The following is a 27,703-nucleotide window of genomic DNA, read 5'->3' as shown; positions in this document are numbered from 1 at the left end:
GAAGCGCAGTGACTGCGAGGAGAGGATGCGAGTGGAGATGGAAGGGGCTTGAGGGATACTGGAGGAGAACCCGGCTCTTTGAGATTCTGTTGGACCGGGTTGCAAAGGTTCGGATCTCTACTGGGAAGAAAGCGGCGCTTGCTCGGTAGTCGGTACAGTGTAGGGGTCAGCGGGCAGTGCCACACAACAACAACAACAAAAAAAGCTGCCAGATGCAATATGCTGCATTCCTGTTGTGTGAAGCCCAGAGAAGACAGAGTGTCGCATGTGATTGATTATGCTGGTTGGCTGGTGCAGGGCTGCTGGTCCGAGCCGAAGCAGAACCTGAACCCAAAGGACGGACTGATGCTGCGCCTCTCTGAACCTCTGAGCTGAGTGAGTATGGGGATGCTTTAGCGCAATGCCTGGATCATGATGTGCGCGCGTGTGTGTTTGTGCGCGTGTGCACGTGCACGTGCGTGTGTTGGAGTGGGGGGTGGGGGCGGGGGGGGGGGGGGTGTACATTATGTGCTTCGGTCTTGTACACATGTGAAACATACAAAAGGATTTCATTATTCATTTAGGCGTGTTGCATGTTTTCTTTGTGCAGCCGCGCCACGTCCACGTTGGTCATCCGTTAAAAGACGCGGACACGTGTGCGCCCATCTCAGCTGTGTACTGCATTGCATTTTTTTTTTTAGCGTTCAAACCCCAAAAGGAGCGCGTTTATTGGATACAATGTGGGAAAGAGAAGGTGGAAAAACAGCAGCCAATCGCACCTTTTCATGCGCAATATAAGCAGTGAAGTGTGCTAAGGTGAAGTATAAAGATAATTAAGGTTTCTGTGGACGTTTACGGCCCCCACCTTCTTTCCTCCTCCCTCCACTCATGGAGGGTTGGGGAAATGTGTGTGTGTGTGCGTGTGTGTGTGTGTGTGTGTGTGTGTGTGTGTGTGTGTGTGTGTGTGTGTGTGTGTGTGTGTGTGTGTGTGTGACCTTAGGGACATCCTTTACCAAACCACACTGATCTGGAAATAAACCCTTTGGTGTGAATTTTCTATTAAAAACCCACACACTTCTAATCATGCTCCCTCCATTATTGTTGCCACCATGCTTTGCTGCGGTTGGAGCCAGCAGCCAACATCCGCCAGTGATGGATGCCTGCTATTGGTGCTAGCACATCTCTGCACATTTAGCTCCTCACAATGGGGCGATTCCTGATTTCCAGGAGGGAAGACTATAGGAGCCAGAAGATGCTGCCGCCTTGTCATTTAACCTCCAGTATCTGTATTCAACAGCGTGTTTGTCTGAACTGCCAGAAAAGGATGGAATCCGAAGAAATTGTTAATTTAAAAAAAAGATAATAATAATAATAATATTAAATGAGGTAGTGTTTAACAGAGATAAAGGCCGAGCCTCTTCCACTTCAGTCTTCTTCCTCACGGGGCGCACGGTTAATCGTTGTTGCAAGCAAACATTTGACCTAATTCACATTCTCACACAATAGCAGTCTCCCCCCTCCATCATCTCCCCCAACACACACACACACACACACTCACACACACACATTATTTGTGTCACACAGAGAGTGAGGTTTTTGCTCTATACTCCCAGGTGGTTTATCAAAACATGCAGCAGATTGGCAGTGTGGCCCCAGCCTGGCTGACTGAAGGCGGCTCGGCTGTTATTAATAATGGACATACAGAAATGCAGGACATGTTCCTAGAAAATAGAACCCTTCTAGTATCGAACATGTACTGGGCTAAATGCTTGCCCGTGCTATTTTTGTAAGGACTACACCCTACTTTCCTGTTGACTATATGGCCTTGTCAGGTGCTGCGTGCAGAAACCATGCAACTCCTTCACTTGAGTAGAAAATGAATCAGACGACGCCACGCATGCTTCACTCTAAGATTGGAGCCAAGTCAACAGGTGACCTCTGTCATGGCTACTGCACCTGAACACATCGCGGTCCCTTGTGTGCAGTATCAAATGTGCAGTCCACCTGTCAACAAACCATTGTTTAGCTGGAAGGCATCCGTCCAAGACCCGGCCGGTCCAATTGGTTGGCTCCCGGGCCAGAGATTAGACTGCAGTGCTAAGGCGTCACTCTGGCTCAGCACCGCAGGCAGGAGGGTGAGGGGGAGACAGGGAATGGGTGGGGAGCCGTGGACAAGCCGATGAGGAAACCTTGTTGGGAAATGTGGCGGCCACTCTCATCACCTGCTTTGAACGTCTTCAAACACCTGACTCCTACGCTCGTTCTCCTCCCTGACGCTCTGCTTTCTTTACCTCCCCACCTACACCATCCCCTTTCTTCTCGCTCATTACCTTCTCCCTCGTCTCTGCTATGGGCTCTCCTGCCGTTTCACAATAGATAGAACTACATCCAGTCTATGCATCTCTCCATTCACTGACAGATGACTCATGTGCCGTTCCTCAGTTCTTCAAAAGTATCCTGCATATTGCTTGTCCACTGGGCTGATACACAACCTACACTAAATCACTTCACATACTGTATACATCAAGTGAAAATGGAAGAAAATAGACTTTCTTTTCTGGTAAGACGTTCTGTAAGATGTAGGACTGAAGTCAAAGGTCACTTCATTTGAACCCGAGAGACGTCATGTTGGCTCATTGTTTTTGAAGAGTCTGATGTGGTCTTCTTCAACACGGTTGAACAGAAAAAGTTGGGAGCCTACAGTTGTCTTGCTAAGATGAATAATTGATAACCAAGTGTGTATGGATAGTGTATGACAAGGGTGTCCATGATTGTTCTCTTGTGGGCGGCATACAGTAGTACCTCAACGTACAAGCTTAATTGGCTATGTATCTCAAATTAATGTCTCCCATTGAATTTCATAAAAATGTATTTAATTTGAATTTGGATTTTTCAAAACATAGAAAATAAATATAACTTTTAGATAATAAATATTGTACATGTCATGTTTCCTGGGGGGTAATAGACGGCACAGACCACAAGGGGGCGTAGTAGCTCTTTGTATATATTATATATATTTACAAAATATATAATAATCAAACAATATTAATATAATCTAAACTAGAGAATGGAGTGTGACTAAATTCAAGAGTGTGTGGTGTAAGACTATGTGTGGGTATTAGCTGTTGAGTGTTACCGGAATGTTGAGTGAGAAGCAGGAAGTCCCGGAGGGAAAAGGCAGGCTCGAATGTCCGTGGGACAGGCAGGTAGTCGGGGGGTATAGCGAGGCGTCAACAGGGTCCGTGTCCAAGCAGGGGTCGAGGATCGAGGGAGGCAGTCCAAAGTCCAGAGGGAAGTCGAGGCACATAGCTCGATCACGGGAGACACGGGAAATACTGCAGGAAACACAAGGGACATAAGACACGGGAACTGGGAAGACACAGAGAGAGGTCAAGTACGCGGGAGGGAAGCCAGAGACAGGATGCTTACTACGAGGAGTTAACTACGTTCCGGCCACGGATCTTCGGGTTTGCTGGTCGTTATACTGCTCGCCTTCATCAGTCCCAGGTGTGCTGATTGCTGATCGCCTGCAGCCTTGCTGGCGCGTGGCCGCGGTGCGGCCAGAGCGAGCAGGGGCGTGTCCTGGTGCGCTGCCAGCGGAGGCGCCGGCAGACCTTGCAGCAGAAGACATGCGGGACTGCGCATGCGCCGTGACAGTATAAAAACAATACAACAGAATGTAGGGCTGTGAATCTTTGGGGACCACATGATTCGATTAAATTCTTGGGGGTAATGATTAGATTCAGAATCTATTCTGGATTTAAACCGATTCTAAATTGAAAATCAATACATTGGGTACCAGTTCTATGATTAACTGCATTCCTTCATAAAATAGACAAACAGCTCTGACAAATGTTTGAATTACTAAAAAGAAAACTGGATTTGTTTAACAAAATGCTACCCAAATTTAATAAAGTCGAATACAAATAAGGCAACAAGACACGTATCTCTTTTCTAAAGTAAATCTGTAAAGCAGATATGATCATCTACATCAACAATATGATTTGTCTGAGTGACTGGACAGGACAGATTTAAACCAAAAAAAGTAGGGTTTTTTTTAATCGATTTTTTAACCGTTACAAACAAGAATCGGAATCAATCGAAAATCGATTTTTTGACACTCCTCGAATGTAGTACTTCAACAACAATTGTAGTTTAATGTAATAATATTAATGTACATCATTTACCTTCTATAGCAGGGGTCACCAACCTTTTTGAAACCGAGAGCTACTTCTTGGGTACTGATTAATGCGAAGGGCTACCAGTTTCCATCCATCCATTTTCTACCGCTTATTCTCTTTGGGGTCGCGGGGGGCGCTGGAGCCTATCTCAGCTACAATCGGGCGGAAGGCGGGGTACACCCTGGACAAGTCGCCACCTCATCGCAGGGGCTACCAGTTTGATACACACTTAAATAAATTGCCAGAAGTAGCCAATTTGCTCAATTTACCTTTAACTCTATGTTATTATTAATAATTAATGATGTTTATCTTTGTGGAAACACTGATCATCTTAAGGATTTCTCCCAATAAATATATATAGAAACAGATAAATATCAATATGCAACACTTTATTTTTATATTCTCTCTAAGTGCACATTTTTCAAATTGAACATTTTCAAATGATCACTTCTAAGACAGTCTTGTGAAATCACAATATCCCATTTTAACTAGCTAGCCACTAACATTTTTTAACAAATCATCAGAGGTGGGACCAAGTCATTGTTTTGCAAGTCACAAGTAAGTCTCAAGTCTTTGCCCTCAAGTCCGAGTCAAGTCCCGAGTCAAGACAGGCAAGCCCCGAGTCAAGTCCAAAGTCAAGACTGGAAAGTCTCAAGTCAAGTCCTAAGTCCTGCATTTTGAGTTTCGAGTCCTTTCAAGTCCTTTTAACCACAGACTAATATATTAACACAGATTGTGTATGCTTTTCAAACGCTGTATTTATTTATTAAAACAAGTGCATTTTAAATTGCAGGAAAGAAAATTGTGCTGACATTGCACTTTATAATAGCACTATTAACCAGTCATTTTAAACATTAACTCATTCCTTTACAGAACAAACACATTGAAAAATAAAGTGCAAATGTACTTATTTGTACAAAAGTGTTAACATTGAAAAAACATGACATATACGTGAACATAACAAAAAAGTTGTACTTTTTATATGTCAGGGCCCTATGCTGCATTGCATTTGCAAAAGACCAAATTAGCCAAGAGTCTGTCAGTCATTTGTGCACGATGGGGGCGTAGTATGATGCCACCATGGCTAAAAACTCGCTCCACTGGAGCACTGGAGGCAGGCACTGCCAAGACTCTCATGGCCACTCGGAACAGTGAAGGAAGAGTCTTCATGTTCAATGCCCAGAACAAAAGGGGGAGAGAGTTGTTTTGGGTTGGTGCACTACTTGTAAGTGTATCTTGTGTTTTTTATGTTGATTTAATTTAAAAAAAAAAAAAAAAAAAATTATTTCTTGTGCGGCCCGATACCAATCGATCCACGGACCAGTACCGGGCCGCGGCCCGGTGGTTGGGGACCACTGAGGTAAACAACCAACAGTATGTCAGAAAGCTAGCTAAAACGGTACACATATTCATAATATAGTATACATTTTAACTGACCTTTATTTTACTATTTTTGTCTTTTTTTAGGTGGCTAAAATACGCGGTGCTGCTGACCGCCGTCTAACGTTACGTGTGATATATTGACTAACGTAACCCTGCTTAAAAAAAATCACTGAACAAAAAGTATGAATATGGTAGTGAACTGCAACAGATTCCCGTGTTTGCAATAACGTTATAACGTTAGCAGTGAGTTTACAGCCTCACTGATTTAACTACACAGCAAATAAAAGTCACGTTACTTAGCCAATAAACGTTATCTTACATTCAAAACTTACCGTTCTTTGTGCAACTTCAAATGCCGGACGAAGTTGGAAGTTGTTGCCTCTCCATCAGTAATTTTCGAACCGCATGTGTTGTATACTGCAAACCGTTTTGTGTTGACCACCTCGTAATTTTTATACCCAAACAAAATTATTTTAGGTATCATTTTTTGTTCACTGGCGTGTGGTTTGGACATGTCTTCTTCGTTGGTTGTCCTGCAATTTGATTGGATGAATGCTGTGTGATGAAAACAAAGTAGATCTAATTTGATTGGCTGTTGTACTGAGACCACACCAGCTGACACACGCAACGCTGATAGACAAGTACACAATGAAAAATACGGAGCGCTCCCGAATAACTTTTTCATCTTTGGGTTTTGGGGAAAGTAGCAAGTCATGTCAAGTCATGTCAATTCAAAAGGCTCAAGTCCAAGTGAAGTCACAAGTCATTGATGTTAAAGTCTAAGTCGAGTTGCAAGTCTTTTTACATTTTGTCAAGTCGAGTCTAAAGTCATCAAATTCATGACTCGAGTCTGACTCGAGTCCAAGTCATGTGACTCGAGTCCACACCTCTGCAAATCATGATTTACTTTGCACCATGTTTGTACAAATAGTAACTCATGTAAAATACAAAAGTCAACACTCAAATTTTTAAATAAATCATGTCACACTTTGAACTGGACACCAAATCTGTTATCTGTTTCTTTGTCAGTTAGTGAAGACCAAGTCTTTAAAATATTTTCTTGGATTTTCAAATTCTATTTGAGTTTTGTCTCTCTTAGAATTAAAAATGTCCAGCAAAGCAAGACCAGCTTGCTAGTAAATAAATAAAATCAAAAAAATAGAGGCAGCTCACTGGTAAGTGCTGCTATTTGAGATATTTTTAGAACAGGTCAGCGGGCTACTCATCTGGTCCTTACGGGCTACCTGGTGCCCGCGGGCACCGCGTTGGTGACCACTGTTCTATAGTATCTCGTCCCAACTGCTTCTCTGTCGAACACACCATCAGCAGCTACTCCATATTTTCATGGAAATATGTCTGTTGCTTATTTATTATTTTTAACATTCTTGGCTGGTGTTAAACTCTTTCTGTTTCTGTATGGTGCAGACTAGCAGTGCACCCTTGAGTTGAGGTGCCACTGTACTGAACATTCAAAACAAGTGGCAGGAAGCCATCTTGATAGTTATTCTTTTCATTTAATTTCTATACCGCTTATCCTCGTAGGGTGTAGGTAAACTAGGCGAGAAGCGGGTACATTCTAAATTGCTCACCAGCCAATCGCAGGAAAAATAATCAGTCATACTCACATTAACACCTACGGACAATTTGGAGCTCAGGTGTAGAACTCAAGCTCACCTCCCATAAAGCACTTTCCAGTATTCTATATTGATAAATGTTTTTGATTCATCAATTTTGACAGAGAAACATTTAATGTCAACTTTGATATTGTATGATCTGTTACGTTTCGGTGTTTGTCTGGACCCCGAGATGTAGAGATGGCAGGCAAGTGCAGGTAAGAAGCCCTTTTCATTAAGAAGACAGGTAATACAAACACAACGATAAACAAAAAACAGGCATATGAGGCGCAAAGCAGCCATAACTGTGATGATGTCTGCAATTAAAACAAGCTTGACACCCCTGGTTTAGGGTCTCCAACACATTCATCCATTTTTCTACACCACTTATCCTCACTATATTCAAAGACAAAGTAATGTGTTATTGTTAGTTATTTGTATCAACATTTAAAATTTTTGTGTTGACATTGTGCCTTTTTGCCCTCTTTTCGTGGCGAAGTTGGTAGAGTGGCCGGGCCAGAAATCGGAGGGTTGCTGGTTACTGGGGTTCAATCCCCACCATCTACCATCCTAGTCACGTCCGTTGTGTCCTTGGGCAAGACACTTCACCCTTGCTCCTGATGGGTGCTGGTTAGCGCCTTGCATGGCAGCTCCCGCCATCAGTGTGTGAATGTGTGTGTGAATGGGTGAATGTGGAAATACTGTCAAAGCGCTTTGAGTACCTTGAAGGTAGAAAAGCGCCATACAAGTATAACCCATTTATCATTATCATTTATCATTTTTTTTCTTGTTTGCGGGTTATTTTTGTATTAAATGGTTTTCCCACTATGAAGTAAAATGGCAGCAAATGTCTTCTTTGGACACCCTTGGTGTTAACAATTTATAACAATCAATGTTGGTTAAGGTTCCGCCATGACTAAAAGGACAAGTGTTTCCTGTCAGTAAAACTTGGTACACATTTAAGTCCACGGCTGAACCTAATTGTAGGAATGTAAATTCCCCCAACATCTGCTAAATTTGCACATCTCTGAGCCAGACAAACCTCCTCATATGGTCTGCTGTAAAAGAACATTTGAACTCGACAAACACTTTGTGCAGATGGAGGCGTAAATCACGGTTACCTGAAGTTCATGCTATTCCTGCAGCTGCATCACAAATTTCCTGCAGTTAATAACTGAGGCTTTTATTGTGACGCAGCTTTCGGCTTTCACGGTCGAAGCCATAAAACACCTCTCCACTAAATAATTTGGACTCCGCTGACACCCTATTTGTCATATGGGTTTTAGACCTGTCTTGGTAAAGTTGTGATGAAGAGAGAACTGCTTGGTTCTTAGAAGTGACCCCAGAGGACCTTTAGACTGTCAGATCAGCAAAGTCCCACTTGAGGTGCAATGAAAAGAAAGGAGCAAAAAGGACAATACAAGTCGAATTAGTTTGCTGTGTGAAAGGGGTCATAAGCAAACATTCATGCCATCAAGAAACATCTCCTTATGTAGACTACATATTCACCACTCCAAGGAGGATGCAACTTGCTTTAAAACCAAGTTTACTGTTTACTTCATTTAAGTAAAAAATGGCATAGGTCTCCACTTAATACCTAATTTCCAGTCTGTGTTGTTCCTGTTGTCATCCACACACCTTCCTGAAGTGGATGATCTATAGGCTGCCCAACAGCAGGCTGACAAAAACAAGAATCCCCAGGAGAGACGGACTTAAACTGTGTCCCACAGCCACCAGCATCAAGTCTAATTACCTTCGTACAGAGGGAGAGACATTTACCATGTTGGATTTGGTAACACCAACAAACACTGTGATATTGAGGTGTCGGAATCCTTTTAACAACACATTGAAAAAATGTGCACATGACAAACATATGGAAAACTGCATACTATGAAGGGCCACGTTGCTGTTGTAGGTGAGAAATAATAATTATGCTGGCATGTTCAGTCTTAATTAAAAAAAAAAAATCACTTTATTCAGTTTCTTTTCCCACAGTCAGGGTCATGCTCCATGGAGCCTATCCTAGCTGACTTTGGGGTGAAAGGTGAGGTAGACCTTTGACTGGCCTTTAGTTAACGACAGGACATATACAAACAACCATTCATATTCACATTCACACCTGTCAGTCCCTTCAGGAATTCACAATGTCAACATCGCGCCAATTCACGCATATTCGACCAGTCCTTGCTAATTACAAGCAACCTGGTAATTTTGGCCAATGATCGCAACTTCCTCACACATTTTGGCTAAATGGCGTCATTTTTGCCAATTGAATTTGTCTCTGAGTGGCGCTAAAATGTGCCCGTCAGCTGTCTAATCAAGACTTATGTTTGTTCTTTCTGTAGACAAAGTAGGAACAGCAACGTGTAACAATATATCAACTATTTATTGCTCAAATGGCACAATTCAGATCAGACCTACTCCCAGTTCCCGTCTACGATGTTAAGCCTTCTGGGTAATGTAGTATACAAACATTTTGCAACGCACCGGCCTCCTCACTTTTATATTTAATATATTTATTTAACCTTTATTCATTGGGGATAAAGCAACTAAAAACATATTCTCATTTGCAAATTGACCCTAGCAAAGAGGCAGAATTTACACGACAGAGAGGTTGAAGTGTGATGATAATCTTTCATTGTCTCTCAATTACCAAGAAAAATTGTCGCCGTGCTTTTAACGCACAGAGGTAGATTTGTTGGAACAGAAAGATAGACAAACTTTTCAAGCGTAAAACAAACTCAGAGAATGTCTGCAACTTGTGAACAACAGAGCAGACATCGGACGATAAGGAAGCCTTTAGTGGTGTTTTTTTCTGTAATTATAAGTAATTATTAATAATATTTGTTATAATTAAAACAATAATTTGCCAATGAGCTCTGAGTATTTGCTTTTACTGCCACCTAGTGTTTACTTTTAAGTCCGTGCGGAATAAAGTGAGTAAAACATCAATACAGTATTCGATGAAATCCTGAGATTTTTTGAGGTTGAGGTTACAAGAAAGACTTCAAACATTTATAACTACCGGTAATTCATAAAATCCCAATTTTATTCAATGTTAGAACATCGCAACTTTTGCCACAACTTTCTGAAAAAAGCTGCAGCGAATTTAGGCATTTTAGGCTGCAACAATCACAAAAGAAATCCCACAAAATCCTGGAGGGACTGACCTATGGACAATAAAAAGGCTAAAATTCATTATTGGGACGTCGTGGCTCAGATGGTAGAGCGGCCATGCCAGCAACTTTAGGGTTCCAGGTTCAATTCCAGCGTCCACCAGCCTAATCACAGCTGTTGAGTCCTTGGACACGACACTTCACCCACTTTTCTCCCAGTGCCGCTCACACTTGTGTATGAATGTGTATGAATGTTTGGTGGTGGTCAGAGGGACCGTAGGCGCACATCCGTCAGTATACCCCAGGGCAGCTGTGCCTACAAATGTAGCTTACCACCATCATTGTGTGAATGTGGAGAGAATGAATGATGCGTTCTCAGTTCTACATGAAGTACTTTGAGTGTCTAGAAAAGTGCTATATAAATCTAATTCATCATCATTATTGTTATTATTATTACTCATGCATGGACAACATGCAAACTCCTGACAGAGATTCGAACCCGGATTTCCTGCATTGGGACAGATGTGCTAACCAGTACTTTATGTAGGAAGATTCAGCACAAATGTTAGCATGTTGACAGGACACGGATACACCTTGATAATATTTTTCTTTGGAATCTTGTAGCGTCCAAAGACATGCACCTGGGGATAAGTTGATTGGCAACACTAAATTGGCCCTAGTGTGTGGATGTGAGTGTGAATGTTGTCTGTCTATCTGTGTTGGCCCTGCGATGAGGTGGCGACTTGTCCTGGGTGTACCCCACCTTCCGCCCGATTGTTGCTGAGATAGGCTCCAGCGCCCCCCGCGACCCCGAAGGGAATAAGCGGTAGAAAATGGATGGATGGATCTTGTAGTGCTTCTTAAAAAAAAATCTTATTGGGTCAAGCACAACAAATTAAAGTCAAAAAAGGGCATGTTCCAGAAGGGCTGTCTGTTGCAGTTCTGCTGTTGATGTCTAAATATGTGTGACACAGAGAGCTTGGTAATCCCTCAAACAAGGTAGAAGTGAAGCAAATGCCGCAGGCGTGTTCTGTTCACTTCAGTGCCTCAGCGCTGGACAGAAATCCTCACATTTTCTCCCCCTGTCGTAACAGATGTCTTTACCACTGAAAACATTTAACAGTACTTTTTTGTTCTGTGCGACTTGTTTTGTTGAGTAGTTGTACTTTTCCTTCTCACCGCAGATCCCAGTGAGAGCGTGGCGTTTGCCTGTGTGCATGAACGTGAGGGTAAAGGTGAGTGTGTGTGAGAGAAAGTGAGCGGCAGCGCTCCCACATGGCCTCCATGCAGGACGGGCTGAACTTCACGGCTCCTCCCTACGGCAAGGTCCTGCTGCTGGGTGTTATCGCTGCTGCCTCAGCCTTCGTTGTCACTATCCTCCTTGTGGTGCTCTGCGTGGGCTGCCAGAGGTGAGATGACCCACTACACACAAGCACTACACACAAGTACTGGTACACACTCAGCTGATTTGAGATCGAAAGGTAGGGTACACCCTGATCGCATGTCAATCACAGAACTGAACATAAGACTAACAATCACATCTTCAATCTTTTTGTTGCCAGTGCTAATTACTGCATTCCGTAGCACAGTGTTTTTCAACCTTTTCTGAGCCAAGGCACATTTTTTTCATTGAAAAAATCCCAAGGCACACCACCAGCAGAAAACATAAAACATTTTAACTCAGCAGCCAATATTGACAATAAAAAGTCGTTCTCCGTAACTTATTTAGAATTTTTGGGTGTTTTCCTGTGTGTAGTGTTTTAGTTCTTGTCTTGCGCTCCTATTTTGGTGGCTTTTCCTGTGTTGTTGGTATTTTCCTGTAGCAGTTTCATGTCTTCCTTGAACGCTATTCCCCGCACCTGCTTTGTTTTCGCAATCAAGACTATTTAAGTTGTGCGGACGCTATCCTTCTTTGTGGGGACATTGTTGATTGTCATGTCATGTACGGATGTACTTTGTGGACGCCGTCTGCTGCTCCACACGCTGTAAGTCTTTGCTATCATCCAGCATTCTGTTTTTGATTACTTTGCAGCCAGTTCAGTTTTAGTTTAGTTTCCCTAAGCTTCACTGCCTTTTCTTAGCAGCACTTAGCGGCACTTAACGGCACTTAGCGGCACTCGCCTTTTTTTATTTTTGGTTTAAGTGTTAGATACTTTTTTACCTACACGCTGCCTCCCGCATATTGTGATCATGACAAACCATGTTCTACAAAGCAAACCTGCTGCCACCTACTGATATGGAAGAGTATTACACGGTTACTCTGCCGAGCTCTAGACAGCAGAGACACTCAACAACGACACATTTGCGGATTATAATTACTGTTTTGCAAAAAATATTTCTAACCCAATTAGGTGAAATAACATAATCTCCCAGACTGTATCTCACGGCACACTAGTGTGTCGTGGCACAGTGGTTGAAAAACACTGCCTTAGCACACTGTACACAACAACAAAAAAACATGTACAAAATTCAAGATTTCTCACGTTACAACTTTACAAATTCCATGTACGGCAACTTTCCAAGTGGCCAGTAGTAATCGACGACCACGGCTCAGTAGAGTGGGTCGCTTTTTTCTAAAAACGGTAGCCAGAAAAGCCCTTGACCACTGATGCAACAGATAAGGCATGGTCAGGGTGGAAGCTGTGCAATACGAGCATGACGCTGAGAGGAGAAGAATGTACACAACTTTTATTGAAAATGTTTTACTATAGTACCTCAATGGAATCCAGTAACAATTTAGAAGCCCCCGTATTCCATCTGACACAAGATCCCTTCGCATATACAGTAGTACCTCAACTTACGAGGTTCTGTGACGCAGCTCTTAACTCAAATCACTTGCATCGACTATCAATATCCCTCATTGAAATGACTTGAAAACAGTAAATGCCTTTAAAAAAAACTAACTTTTAGATAAGAAATACGATAGAATGTACTACTAACAACTAGAGGACTTTTATTAAGTAATATAACAATAATGTACACAAGACTGGATTTCAACGGCATTTCCTTCCAGCTGCTTCTCCATGTTTTCATGGATAAATGTACACCATTTAGATATTATTTTGACAATCTAGGCTGGTGTTATGACTCCATCTTCTTCAGTATGCTGCAGACCAGCAGTGACTTGCAGAATTGCAAAGTTGACTACACACACTGCCCTGTTTTTGGTGATTTTGTTCATTCACATCACCTCTTCTTCTTTGCACTGTCCTTCACCCTCACTTTCTTCCTTCCCATGGTTTAAAAAACAAAAGGTATGTTGATCTCTAGCTATAAGCTAGTGCGAGGGAGTAAGTCAAATGTTTTGGTCGGATCTTATGGGGTTCTCAGTGACAATTGCTACGCCAACTAATGTTGGGGATGTTTGAAACTCAAATTTTTGCTTGCAACTCAAAGGAGTCATATTGTGATTTTTTTCTACATTCAAAATACTTCCTTGTGGTCTACATAACATGTAATTACATTGTTTTGGTCAAATTTCGTAGAGATTACAGTATGTTTTACAGACCGTCTTGAAGTCCCTTTAGGATGTGCCGTTTTGTTGGCGGTCTTATTTACGTGCGTCCATGTTGTAGTTTTTAGCGCTTCCATATGAATTCTAATGACAGATATAAGTTATATGTACAATACTTTGTATTAAAAATGGATACAGCGGAGGATGCATTAGCATGTACCAGCCAGTTTGCCCTACAACAAGAGGATAGGTAAGAAGAAGGAACTTACTGATTACAACATCGGACCACAATGGCAGACAGGCACCAAGATCTTCGGGTAAAACGTGACGATACTGTATATGGTTATATGAGCTGATGTCACCAATTGGAATAACATCAACAGTCAGAGAAAATTTTAAACGGTTCGTTTGGGGGAAGAATGACGGAAGGCAAGATTGTTTTCTAGTTACCTTTGCTATGGTTTGTTTTCAAATTTGTAGGACTTATGCAGATCCCAAATACACAAAAACATCCACAGGTAAGAAAAGTTGGTTTTGCACAATAAGTGCTCTTTAAAGAAGAACTGCACTTTTAAAAAATGTTATCTATTATTTTACAATCCTTATGTAAGACAATTTTTATGCATTCTAACTCGTAGATAAACGCTACCAAAAGTCAGCTAACAATGGAGCCAATGGGATTTGCTCTATTCTGCCTACGTTTTATGTACACGCTGCAAGTATATATGGAGTAACATGTATAAGTATGTATAGTGTATGTCGTAACAGGCACTTTCATAATAAGATGTAAAATTGACGTATTGATTTCACAGAGGTATCACATAGTTCGCTTTTCCCTTCAACAACAAAACTGACCACCCATGACAGACTTCATGAGTGCCATAAAAGACTACTTTGGGACAAATGATGTTCCAAAACCTTTTATTTTTGAGCCTAAATACAAGGAACATGAGCTACAAGTTTTAGAAGCTGTGTGCTAAAAAGATCCAGTTTTAGTGAAACCCTAAGCATCATGCAGCACTATTGCTAAGTGCTAAACAAGAAATACAAACCATGAACATAATAAAACAATCACTTACTGTACAAAGTCTGCTTTCACTGGGATGCTGACTTGTGGGATGTTCATATCTTCCCATTTAGATGACGAATTAATCATTACCCTCGTGCAGGTTACAAAAAAAAAGTTGTCGCAATCTCACAATCTCTCACAATCTCTGGGTATAAATTGAATGTCAAAGTTGACCAACTTCTCAGTTTATGGCCACATCGGTCTACCATACAGGTGAGAGGCATGATTCATAATCTAGAAATAACTTTCACCAGCTCAGAGGCGATGCAGCAGCAGCAGCTCAGTATGTCAATAGCTGCATAAGCTACTGAGCCCTCTGTGATCACGTCACCGCTAAAAGTAGTTCCTCTGTGTTAGCCCTTATAATGACAATATCGCTATTCATTGGTTAATATTCAGGTCCCGAGATGTAAATGGAGAATTGTTGGCAGCTTTTAGAAGTTTTTAAGAGGGCTTTATGGGCGCAATAGAGTACTCCTATTTGCTGCATGGTTAGCCACCTCATACATTTTATGACTTACAATGCAGAAAACAAAGAAAAACATATGTGTTTTTGTCTTACATAGGGATTGAGAATAATAAGCATAATGTAAAAATAAGAGCGATTTTCATTTAAAGCCTTACAATTAGTTGAGAGACAGCTCTTATCTCGATACACTCAAATTAAGGTACAACTGTATACCCTTTTGATTGCTCAATCCTCGGAGACAAATGTGTGCTACAGAAGCTAAAGTAAGTCATTATTTTTTAAAGTGAAGGGATAGAAAAAAACCTAATACTGTATGTGATAATCTGACAAGACATCTGAGGACATTACTTTTATATTCAGCTTTTATCAAAATACACTGCAAATATTAGGTACAGTTACGTCATTTTAAAAAAGGTACAATTTTCATTTACACAGACAGCAAAATGTACTAAAGTTACTGGGCTGTAGTATCCATGCAAGGCCAGTTAGTCTGCAATGGTAGAACAGCCTTTACACACACACTTGGATCTCAGCGATTAGTGGGTATAACTTAGGTCTAATGGCCAATTGTGTTAATACTTAAGATTAGAGATGTCCGATAATATCGGCCTGCCGATGTTATCGGCCTGCCGGTATTATCGGCCGATAAATGCTTTAAAATGTAATATCGGAAATTATCGGTATCATTGTTTTTATTATCGGTATCGTTTTTTTATTTTTTTATTTTTTTATTAAATCAACATAAAAAACACAAGATACACTTACAATTAGTGCACCAACCCAAAACACCTCCTCCCCCATTTACACTCATTCACACAAAAGGGTTGTTTCTTTCTGTTATTAATATTCTGGTTCCTACATTATATATCAATATATATCAATACAGTCTGCAAAGGATAGTCCGTAAGCACACATGATTGTGCGTGCTGCTGGTCCACTAATAGTACTAACCTTTAACAGTTAATTTTATTAATTTTCATTAATTACTAGTTTCTATGTAACTGTTTTTATATTGTTTTACTTTCTTTTTTATTCAGGAAAATGTTTTTAATTTATTTATCTTATTTTTATTTTTATTTTATTTTTTTTAAGTACCTTATCTTCACCATACCTGGTTGTCCAAATTAGGCATAATAATGTGTTAATTCCACGACTGCATATATCGGTTGATATCGGTATCGGTAATTAAAGAGTTGGACAATATCGGAATATCGGATATCGGCAAAAAGCCATTATCGGACATCCCTACTTAAGATATATAGTTGCACTATGCATACTACATGTTCACATGCAAAGACTTGGACTATCCCTCTCGCACGCAACTGTCGCTAATGTGACCACGATTGGCATACAGTAACAGTTGTGTTCTCTCCAGGAAGGGAAAGACACATAATGTACCCGGCGAGGGTGGAAAACACCGTCTCATGGACATGGTAGGCGTCCTTGTTCAGAAAGCAACATGATTCAACGGGGAAACATATCATTCACATCTTTAGTCTTAATCAGTCTTTAACTGGCCCTGTGTGCGTGTGTGTGCATGCGTGTGTGTGTGTCACCAGGGCATACTCAGGCAATCCAAGCTGCGGTCCATCAGTAAATCAGACACTGAGATGAACAAGATGAACTGCAATGGCAAAAGTAAGTGCGTCTTTCACACGCAAAAGTACTGACCTTCTTCTTCTAGGTACTTCGGATGGTTTGCTTTGCACAATGATGGAGGATGCTTTGGATGCCATCCAAAGGGAATTTGGGGTTGTGTTGTTCCCAAAAGGAAAAAGGGTCTAGGTTTCTTAACCATAAGAGAAACAACAATTTAAAATAAGTCAAATCATGGAGCAAGCAAACTTTAGTAGTAGAACTTAGCCCTGGAGAAAAGTATGTCCATCCTACTGGAAGGAAGCCAATTTGGATCCTAAAAATCTAAACACATTCTCAGATTTGCTCTCATGTTATAAGCAGAGGATGTGACCTCTGCTTTATGGTGACTGTGGTACCAACCTGAGCCTGGCAGAGGTGTCCAGAACCAGTTCGGTCCTGGCTGCCAGTCTAACTCTGATCCTTCGCTCTCAAGGCAGGCAGCTTCCCCAGATTCCCTCTGGGACTGGAGAGGACGGAGAGCACACTTACTCTGAAGTGGGCCGTGGCTCCTCAACCACGCGAACTGACGACGCGCTCTATGCCATGGTAGGCAGGGCCGGGCAGACGGACACTCCGGCCCCCCCGGCGGTCCCCGCCAACACTCCGGCGCCACCTGATCCGGACGGGGATGTGGAAGGAGGGCTGCCCGATCCCGAAAATCAGGTCATGTCTCCACCTCATCCTCCTGAGACGGCCGAGTACGCCTGTGTCAGGAAGCTGAGGAAGGCCGACAAAGCGCCACAGAAGAGGGACAGTGGGACGGACACGGGGGACCCACCGGTGCCGCCGCCACGACACCCCCCGCCTTCCCATCCCGCCCCTCCACCGCCACATCCACACAGCACAAAGCTGCCTCGTAGAAACATGGACGCATTTAATGTTCCCTCCTTCCCTAAGGTTGGTAGAATGTTCTTATGTTATTTAGTTTCACCGCTGAGCGTCAAGACGACGGAAAAAAAATCATAACTTCCTAATCTGCCAAATGTAGAGCTATAAGGCTGTTCAAATCACTCTTCACCACGTTAACATTTACAACACAAACACTTAGATTGTTAATATTTTTGGGTGACTCAATAAATCAGCGCTAAATAGTTCATTATTAAGAGACTGAAATAAAACATTATCATATATAAATGTGTTCCTTTTCATGGTTTATTCCAACCATTCTTTTTCAAGGATGGAATGACAACACAACATATGTCTACAAAGATTTTTGCAAGAATTGGGTGCACAAGTTTTATTTTATTTGGTATTTTGTCTAACCTACACACAGTCTAAAAATGTAATACAAATACAATCATACATATAGTCACCTAAGTCTGTTGACAAGTTGTGCAGAAGGTTCCAGACTGTTTTTTAACCAATTTGCGGATCATGACTGGTTTATGATCCCACAAGACAATTTTGGACTTGTGTTTATTTATGGAGGTTAATTTGTGTCTTTATTACGAAAGCTTTTTTTGACACTGAATTTATGTAACTGAAATTTTTGCGTTTGAATTTTGTGAACAAATTATGTTTCATTGAAAAAAAAATTAGTTTGAAAATTTTGTGTATAAAAAAATCAGTGTAAAAAAATTCTGTGTATAAAAATTCAATGTAAAAAAATCGCTGTTTCAAAAAGCAAGCCTCTCTTCCCGCCAAAATAAGGCTAAAGCAATCTATCCTGTCTCAGAACCAGCCAATGAGGTGTCAAGTTTGAAGTCATGTGGCACGAGTCTTGCAAAACAGCACAAAAAAACAGTTAACTGTGCTACCTTGGCTTAATACAACATATTAAACATTTCAATGCGATCACTAAATGTTTTCAAACTATAGAAATGATTCCAATGGTTAAAATCTGCACTTTTTTATGTGACATACGAGTTAATATGTGTCCTGATATGGAGTCAAACTGACTGAGATATACATTGTGACCAGCAGGTGGTGCTGGGTGATGATGCTCTACATAATATTACTGAAATTTGTTGTAGAAAGTTCTGCAGAACAGTGATATTATATCGAACATGTGGATGTGTTTTACCCTTGGCGTTTGTGTTTCGCCGTGTTTGTTGCATCTTTGTTGCTCTTGCCGGATTATAAAAGATGTCGTTTAAGTAGGTGGTCTGCAATAGAGGCGCAACGTTCATATATTCTCAATATTCAGTATTTTATTGTTCCTAGATTTGTATTGTAAATCCCGCATTATGTATTTTCATGTACACTCCGAGTGTCTTTTCAGTAAAAAACTAAAAAGACCATCTCAAAAACGGAATAAACTTTAGTTATTTTACTGAATTATATGACAGCCAGGATGTACATAAAAATATCAAATGTGAAATTTACAATATTAACTATGAACAATAAAACACTGAATATTGAGAATATATGAACGTTGCTCCTCTACTTCCCAGACCACCTCCTTGATCGACATCTTTCAGAATCGAACAAGAGCAACAAAGTTGCAACAAACACCGTGAAAAATAAAGGCAAAAGGATTAAAAAACATCCATTTATTCGATATAGTATGACTGTTCTGCAGAACTACATTCAGCATCATTATCTAGCACCATCTGCTGGTCACATTGTGTATCACAGTCAGTTTAACTGCATATCCATACTTGCCAACCTTGAGACCTCCGATTCCGGGGGGGGGGGCGTGGTCGAATGTGGGGGGGCGTGGTTAAGAGGGGAGGAGTATATTTACAGCTAGAATTTTCGTATGTATATATATATATATATATATATATATATATATATATATATATATATATATATATATATATATATATATATAAGAAATACTTGACTTTCAGTGAATTCTAGCTATATATATATATATATATATATATATATATATATATATATATATATATATATATATATATATATATAAGAAATACTTGACTTTCAGTGAATTCTAGCTATATATATATATATATATATATATATATATATATATATATATATATATATATATATATATGTATTTTATTATATATATATATATGTATATAAATAAGAGAAATACTTGAATTTCAGTGTTCATTTATTTACACATATACACACACATAACACTCATCTACTCATTGTTGAGTTAAGGGTTGAATTGTCCATCCTTGTTCTATTCTCTGTCACTATTTTTCTAACCATGCTGAACACCCTCTCTGATGATGCATTCTGCTTCATCTCCTTGTTGTGTGCGCAGTTGTGCACTGCACTCTCTAAAAGCCCTAGATGTTTTTGTCACATATGCATGTACAGTAGATGGCAGTATTGTCCTGTTTAAGAGTGTCACAACATTGCTGTTTACGGCAGACAAACTGCTTTACGGTAGACGAAAACGTGACTGCTGTTGTTGTGTGTTGTTACCGCGCTGGGAGGACGTTAATGAAACTGCCTAACAATAAACCCACATAAGAAACCAAGAACTCGCCCTCGATCATTCTACAGTTATAACGTCATTGGGCAGGCACGCGGTTTATATTGTGGGAAAGCGGACGTGAAAACAGGCTGTCTACACGTCACTCAGGTCCGCCTGAATTTCGGGAGTTTTTCGGGGGAAAATTTGTCCCGGGAGGTTTTCGGGAGATGCGCCGAATTTCGGGAGTCTCCCGGAAAATCCGGGAGGCTTGGCAAGTATGTGCATATCAGACAAGTACTAACTCGTATGTCACATAAAAAAGTGCAGATTTTAACCATTGGAATAATTTCTATAGTTTGAAAACATTCAGCGGGACACATTGAAATGTTTAATATGTTGTATTGTGCCCAGGTAGCTGCCTTTTTTTTAATGCTGTTTTGCAGAACCCATGTCATGTGACTTAAAACTTGACACCTCATTGACTGGTTCTGAGACAGGATCGATTGCTTTAGCCTCATTTTACCGGAAGTGAGTACTGCTTTTTGAAGCAGCGAATTTTTCGACACAAATTTTTTCAGCACTGAATTTTTTTTTACACTGAATTTTTAAACACTGAATTTTTTTTCAATTAAATTGTCAGGATAATTTGATGTAAAAAAAATTCCGTTCACAAAATTAAAACGCAAAAAATTAAATTACATAAATTCAGTGTCAAAAAAAGCACACAAATTAAAGACACACATTAACCTCCATATTATTGTTTCCTTTGTTTGAGTCTACTTACTGTCTATTGTTAATAGTTTCATTATCCACTTCCTTTGTTGCCATGTCAGGCGGTAATTTCAGCGGTCAGTGCACTGGTCCCCTCACCTGTTCTTGGATGGCAATCACGAGGCTCACCTGTCACTGATTGCCAATCAGGAGGCTGTCTGTTAGACAGTGCTGGTTCATTGTGTCTGTTAGTGTTGGTGATTCTGCTTTGCACTTCTTGCTAAAGTGTTTTTGACTCACCTATGGTCAACTGCCTGGACCACACTAGAGCTACCTGCCTTTTCTAATGTTTACCTGCATGTCGCTTGCCGTCTGTACCGTGGGGTCACACCGCAAGCCACCAAGTGCTACCGTAACAGATTGCAAGTTTTACTTTCTCTTTGCCATCATAAACAGGGTTTGTTTGACAGAACGCATTGGGTGAACTAATTTGATAAGTACAAGGAACTTAGTGAAGATCTAAGAAGGGGAGTTAACAATGTGCACAAGTTTCAGTAAAAATATATTACTAAAGCTCTGCAAATTCCAAGAGCATCAAATTGTTAATACATTTCATGTAGTGAGAGGGTGCAATTGACAGCTTCAATTTCAATGGAATTTGCAGCTGCCAACATGGAGAAACCTTCACGACAAATGTTTCATGGTCAGACAAAAAGATGATTGAGATATTTGGCCATAACAATAGAAAGTTTGTCTAACGGAGTCAAAGGGGAGGCTTTTCAACCTAAGAACACTGTAGCAAACGTCAAGCATGGTGGTAGGAGCGTCTGAGGTCGTTTTGCTGCCATTGTAGAAGGAATGCTGAAGAATGAGGACTACAGTACCTCCAATATTTTCAATCCCACTTCAAATTAAACCGATAAATGGTTGAAACTTACACACAACTGTGCGTTCTAACAGGACAATTATTCCAAATTAGTGGTGTAGTTGCACATGTATTCATAATTGGATATTTCCGTAAGAAAACCATCAATTCTAGGACGATTGTCTCAGATGGTAAAGCAGCCTTCCAGCAACTCAAGGGTTCCTGGTTCAATTCCAGTTTCTGCCATCCTAGTCACGGCACTTGTGTCCTTGGGCAAGACACTTGACTTCATGAATGTTTGGTGGTAGTCGGACGGACCGTAGCCGCAAATTGGCAACCACGCGTCCGTCAGTTCACCCCAGTGCAGCTGTGGCAAAAAATGTAGCTTACCACCGCCAACGTGTGAATGTGGAGTGAATGAACGATGTGTTTTCAGTTCCCTGTGAAGCGCTTTGAGTGTTTAGGAAAGTGCTAGATAAATCTAATCAAGTATTATCAATTCTAGTCAAGGGGAAACTTGCTAAAGGGCATTTGCAAAGCATTAGTGGGAGTGCATGCATTTATTTATATATACTTTTGACGTTGTGTAATTTGTGAACATTCAAATTAACTTGTGCCCTCAGTTCCTGTTTTAAAAGTTTAAAATAATTCCATCCATCCATCCATTTTCTACACCTTGTCCCTCAGTCAGGGGGCAGGCTGGAGCCCATTCCAGCTTCACTCGGGCCACCCTGGAAAAAAGAAAAGTTCCAATTAATCATTGAAATCCCCAAATTAGTATGACATTCATGGCAATTATGAGGATTTATAAACACTTTGTTTTACCGGGACAATGTAAGCAACCTTATTTAATGTCTTGGTGACTCTATCGCGAACTGTAACTGTCAACTTAAAAGAAAATTGCACTTTTTGGGGATTTTTTTCTCATCCTCCACAATCTTTATGTGAGACAAAGAATACACGTCTTTCACTTGTCTGTGTGTTCTAGATAGTAAAAAACTGCTAGCACAGGGGGACTAACAATTCTGGTAATATACATTTAGTCACATGAATACAGCCATGTAGTAATAGGCACATTGAGGATAACATGTAATATTTACAGTATATGGCTCATTTTAAGCATTGCAAAAACATATTTCCTGGGCGCATTGATTTCACAGAGCGCTTAGCAATGGATGCTACTTCCTGTTAACAACAATAACAACATAGAGAGCACGCTCTATGATTGCTGCCACTAATCATGGTAGACTGTATGCTTTAAATGCGAGGCGCTCTCCTCCAGTCACAGTGGGAGGCCATTCACTGTCTCGTGTGAAGTCACTGAGGTCAAACTATGCACAGGAACCTGAGTTAAGTCACATGACACAGTCGACAGGATTATATGAGTACAGTCTGCTGGCTGAGCTGCTCGGCGCGCATTTCCAGCGCATGATGCAAGATGCTGAAAGTGAGTCACCCAGACTCCAAGCACATGGTTCCTCACAGTACAAGTGAAAGTCTACTCACTAAAAAAAAAAACATACATCCATGCCTCATTTTATGCCCCTAAGGGGCCTTTTAGGTGTGATTTCAAAACACACCTTCTTTATTTAAACTGTTTCATCAGTGCAATACTGAAGAATATACGGACATTCATGAGCTGTAACGCACCGCCTTAGTGTGTTGTGACCCTGCAGCTCAATCCCAAATATAATGTGTTGCTCTGCTGACAGGAAGTGATGTTTATGGGCAATGGAGAGCAGTACATCTGGAAGCCTCCAGAGGATGAAGATGCCCTCATGCTCCACAATAAAGCCCTAGGCCCAGTGGCTGCACACACGATGGAGAGTATGCAACCTTCTGCTGCTGTGGTAAGGAAGGGAGGACGCACGTTTCCTTTTAATTATTCCTTTTTGACATGTTTGCCCAAAAAATGCTTGATTGCTTTTCAACTGATTTAAATTGTACACAGTTTGTGCCTTACATGTGTCACAATAACAAAAAGTCCAGTACAAACATTAACAAAACATACTAAGTAAATTGGGCCCCATTCAGCAATAAGTTCCTAACTTTTTCTCTTATATTTCTTCCTAAGTCATTTCCTAAGAGGAGTCCATTCAAATTCATGACGTGTTCTTAAACGACCAAATTGTTCCCACCTGCTGTTCTTAAGTTGCTGAATGCCAAATGGTTTGCCCGTGCGTGTCTATCATAATTTTAATATAAATACGCCCTTATTTCCGCAATATGCATAAAGAAGAGAAATTCCCGTAATGTGCATAGGTCCCCATATAAGGGCACAATTCCGGCGGAAAAGCCAAACATCAGACACACGGAGAAAACACAAACAGATTACAGAAGAGAAATTCGTATTACCCCACGGAGGAAATACATAATGTCAAAACGTAACTTTAAGAAAGGGGGGACAGCTCTTGGTAGCTTAAAGCGTTCAAATAAATATTCGTCACTTCGTACATGGTCGTGAAATATTCGCTCCCTCCCCAGGGCACGATCTGCGGCATCTTGCAGTGTGTGTGCATTTTGAAATGTCTATATATTGCTAATTCTGCTATATGTCTGTCTATCTGTATGTCTTATCTATCTATCTGTCTATCCATCTATCTATCTATCTATCTATCTATCTATCTATCTATCTATCATCTATCTATCTATCTATCTATCTGTCTATCTATCCATCCATCCATTCATCTATCCATATATATATATATATATATATATATATATATATATATATATATATATATATATATATATATATATATATATATATATATATATTATCTATCCATCTATGATATTAATTTTACATTAGACAATAGAAGTAAGGGAACTTGTCACACTTAAGAATAAATAGGCTACCCTAAGAGTGCACTGGAGCACTTGTAGATTTTGTTCTTACCTACGAACAAATCCCAGTAAGAAAACATTGGTGAATACAAAAATCTCCTTAAAAACTTCGTAAGTGGGCCTAAGAACAAAATTTGTTCTTAAAAACGGTTGCTGAGTGGGGCCCATTGTCATCAATTGTTTCATTTCAGGTGGCTGAGATGTACTCAAAGGTGTGTAAACCAGGGAAGAAGAAGAGAGCAGTACCTGGGTCTCCTCCGTCCAATCCCGGCTTCAGGACCTTGGGTCGTGGTGACCGAGACAGAGACGGGGGCTTTAGCGTAGTTGTCAAACCTCAGACGTGGGCCCCTCAGGAGGGAAAAGCAACTGGAGGGTCCCTTGACGACCACTGCTATGAGTCATTCGGGGCCGAGGAGTGCGATCCGGCGTACGAGAATCTGGATGGCGGGGGCGGCTGGAGAAGAGAGAGACCCCCCAACACATGTGCCACTTTGCGGCCGAGGAGAAAGAAAGCCCAGCAGCCCTTGCAGCAGCAACAGCCCCCTCCGCCGCCGCCAACGCAGCACAACCCCAAATTACAGCACCTGCCTGCCAAAGCTCTGCTGTTGCCGGGCGAGAGCCTGTACGAGAGCATCGGTGACCTGAAGCAAGGCTCCACCTCTTCGAGCACCACCACCATCTTCACCTTCAATGACGGCATGGAGATGTACGTTACAGGGCTCTGAGGTGGCGGCTGCACTGTGACCTTAGCGACAAGGAACAAACACCATAAGGAATGGCGGCTGAGCCCCCGTCATGCTCCCCCACACATACTGTTTACATCATAACGTCATGCCTTTCCCGGGCTCCAGGGGCCTTAAGGTACTAATGTTTATCTGTTATGACCTAGGCCAAGTCCAATCTACAAACCTTCTAAGGAACCCAAAGGTAGTGAGTAATTGATGAGCACAAGACTATTGCAGCGCAATCAGTAGGTAACAGTAGCACTATGCTGTAGTTCATTCATTTATAAATGTGCAAAGCACAAGAAAGTAAGAAGCCTAAATTCTTTCTGATCTAGCGGGTAATACTTGTTTATGGGCTGGAAAACAAGCACAGCAATGAGAGAAATATTCGGTAGCACTTGTGAATAGGCCTTCCCTGAATGCAGTCAATATTACGGAGCCCCTAAAGGGACATGGAAGGAAAAACATGTTTTGCGAGACCTCGCAATACTTTTTGCAAGTTCTCGCAAAACGTTTTTTTCCTATGTCAGTGAACCGGAAGTGAAACAGACAAAGCGATGGAGGAGCCTACCCATCATTTGTGGGAGAAGTTTGTTCATTTCTATTTTAGTATTGGCCTAACATATAAAGACATCAAATCCGTTCTTGCACGTAGACATGGCTTTGACATAAGTGAGAGACATCTGAAAAAAAGATTACTCAGGGCGAGGGGGCTTTCTCGTCATAATGGGTACTGTGATCTTGCGGTCCTGGTTGAATTCATCAGTACCCGTGGTTGTACGCTAAATGTAGAGAACATGGACTACGAATAAAGAAGGACCTTTTGCGAGATCTCACAAAACATTTTTCCCCCTCCATGTCCTTTTAGGGGCTCCGTACAATATCGATTCAGGATGGAATTTAAATTATTTAAGGAATGAATTACTAGTCAAAACATTTGAACGCTCAGGGACAAAGAGAAACAATTATGAGAGTATTCTAAGGAAAATAAATTGCACACCTTTTGCATTCCTCCTTAACGACAACACAAAGCATTTTCATGGTTACAAATTGTGTCCCAGCTGACACGGACTGAACACTGTCTCCACTGCTGTCTGTAAATGAGCTGTTTTACTTTGTTGACCCTGTCCTGCACTTTGCCTGCTACAAGTTGCATGCTGTAAAAAAAGAAAAAAAGAAAAACTCAGAAAAATTAAGCCCTGTCAAGTGGTACCTATATTAATGTTTTGGGGTTTTTCCTATTGTTGTAGGGTGTTTATTTCCACAGTGCGTTATTTCTCTGTAGAGCACAAGGCCAGTTAGAGTTGGGACTCATCATTCACTCATTCATTTCTATTCCTTTTGCGCCTGCAACACAAACAATACAAAACTGGTAAAGTCTTTTAAGGCGGCAACAGAGTGCTCGACTCCCCTTTGATCACATCAAAGTCCCTGCCTTGTGGTCATCTGTCTAGATTTCATAGTTGCGGCTTTGAAAGACTACAGTATATGATGTATACAAGTCATGCCTCATCATCACTCCATCACCAACATCTTCTCTGTTATCAGTGTTCAAATGTTGCAAGAATAAGAAGAAGACAAGCAGGACATAGAGTGCAGACGCAACCACATGCTGGACGATGATTTCATTTGACCAAATATCTTCAGCAAAGTGTGTGATTATACTGTATGTTGATGCAATGTGTATGTACATTACAAAAGAGAAAGAATAATAAATATATCATCAATGTCAAGAAATCTATCTTTTTCTATGATGTTTAATGGTGTTATGGAATAACTTCTCTTGTGACCCACAGAGCTGCAATGTAAATTCCAGTGTGTTCTGTTTTATTTCAAAGCCACGAAGCTATAGTGGCGTGTTCCTGGAAAGCTCCACGCCACTTCAGCGTGGCAGATCTTGTTTTGTGTTTGCTATTCAGACTACAGGGTCTTGTACTCCGCCAGCGTGTGATTAAGTGCTAAGTGCAAAAGATTGTAATATTTTATATCAAGACTACTATTCATGAAATGTCCGTCAAGTTTATACTTTTGTAATAAAGTGGCACTTTAAAAACACCATATGTTTTATCTCATAGTCTCGCTTATTACAAATTAAGAGGGTGTGTGGGGGAAGAAGATGCAACATGATTGTGGTTGGGGAAAACGTGTCTTCAGTTGTGCATTAATTGGCAAAAATAAACATACAGTATATATGGATTTTGGTTTAAATTGATTTTTTTTAAACCCAAGCCCCTTTGTTAGTGTAAAGTATGTGTTTCTGAGGGGAGGGGGATCATCTACACGCATTCCCTTATATGCATGATGGGGGGT

General features: G+C 40.9%; 1 protein-coding gene across 5 annotated transcripts; it reads left to right on the top strand.

Annotated features, from left to right (window-relative positions):
* On the top strand, positions 1 to 27,538 carry LOC133621493 (uncharacterized). 5 transcript variants are annotated; one of them, XM_061983545.1, is made up of 7 exons: positions 1 to 375; positions 11,457 to 11,681; positions 16,640 to 16,697; positions 16,824 to 16,902; positions 17,336 to 17,799; positions 23,534 to 23,671; positions 24,860 to 27,538. In XM_061983545.1, the coding sequence occupies exons 2-7, from the start codon at positions 11,548 to 11,550 to the stop codon at positions 25,391 to 25,393; spliced, it is 1,407 nt and encodes a 468-aa protein (XP_061839529.1). In that variant the 5' UTR covers positions 1 to 375; positions 11,457 to 11,547; the 3' UTR covers positions 25,394 to 27,538. The 5 variants fall into 5 exon arrangements, with proteins under 5 accessions (XP_061839529.1, XP_061839536.1, XP_061839562.1 ...); XM_061983552.1 differs by having other exon boundaries at positions 17,453 to 17,799; positions 24,860 to 27,537; XM_061983578.1 differs by lacking the exon at positions 1 to 375 and having other exon boundaries at positions 11,543 to 11,681; positions 16,835 to 16,902; positions 17,453 to 17,799; positions 24,860 to 27,537.
* Positions 27,539 to 27,703: the final 165 nt, after the last annotated feature.

Source organism: Nerophis lumbriciformis, linkage group LG01, assembly GCF_033978685.3.
Source record: "Nerophis lumbriciformis linkage group LG01, RoL_Nlum_v2.1, whole genome shotgun sequence".
Lineage (NCBI taxonomy): Eukaryota > Metazoa > Chordata > Actinopteri > Syngnathiformes > Syngnathidae > Nerophis > Nerophis lumbriciformis.
The sequence above is the reverse complement of the archived record's forward strand: the minus strand, read 5'-3'. Positions and strand labels throughout refer to the sequence as shown.

Bases quoted from the DNA above. Each gene is read 5' to 3' on its own strand.
- LOC133621493 (XM_061983545.1), top strand. From the start codon at position 11,548: ATGGCCTCCATGCAGGACGGGCTGAACTTCACGGCTCCTCCCTACGGC. The intron at 11,682-16,639 runs GTGAGATGACCC...TGTTCTCTCCAG, and splicing joins CTCTGCGTGGGCTGCCAGAG to GAAGGGAAAGACACATAATG. The intron at 16,903-17,335 runs GTAAGTGCGTCT...TTCGCTCTCAAG, and splicing joins GATGAACTGCAATGGCAAAA to GCAGGCAGCTTCCCCAGATT.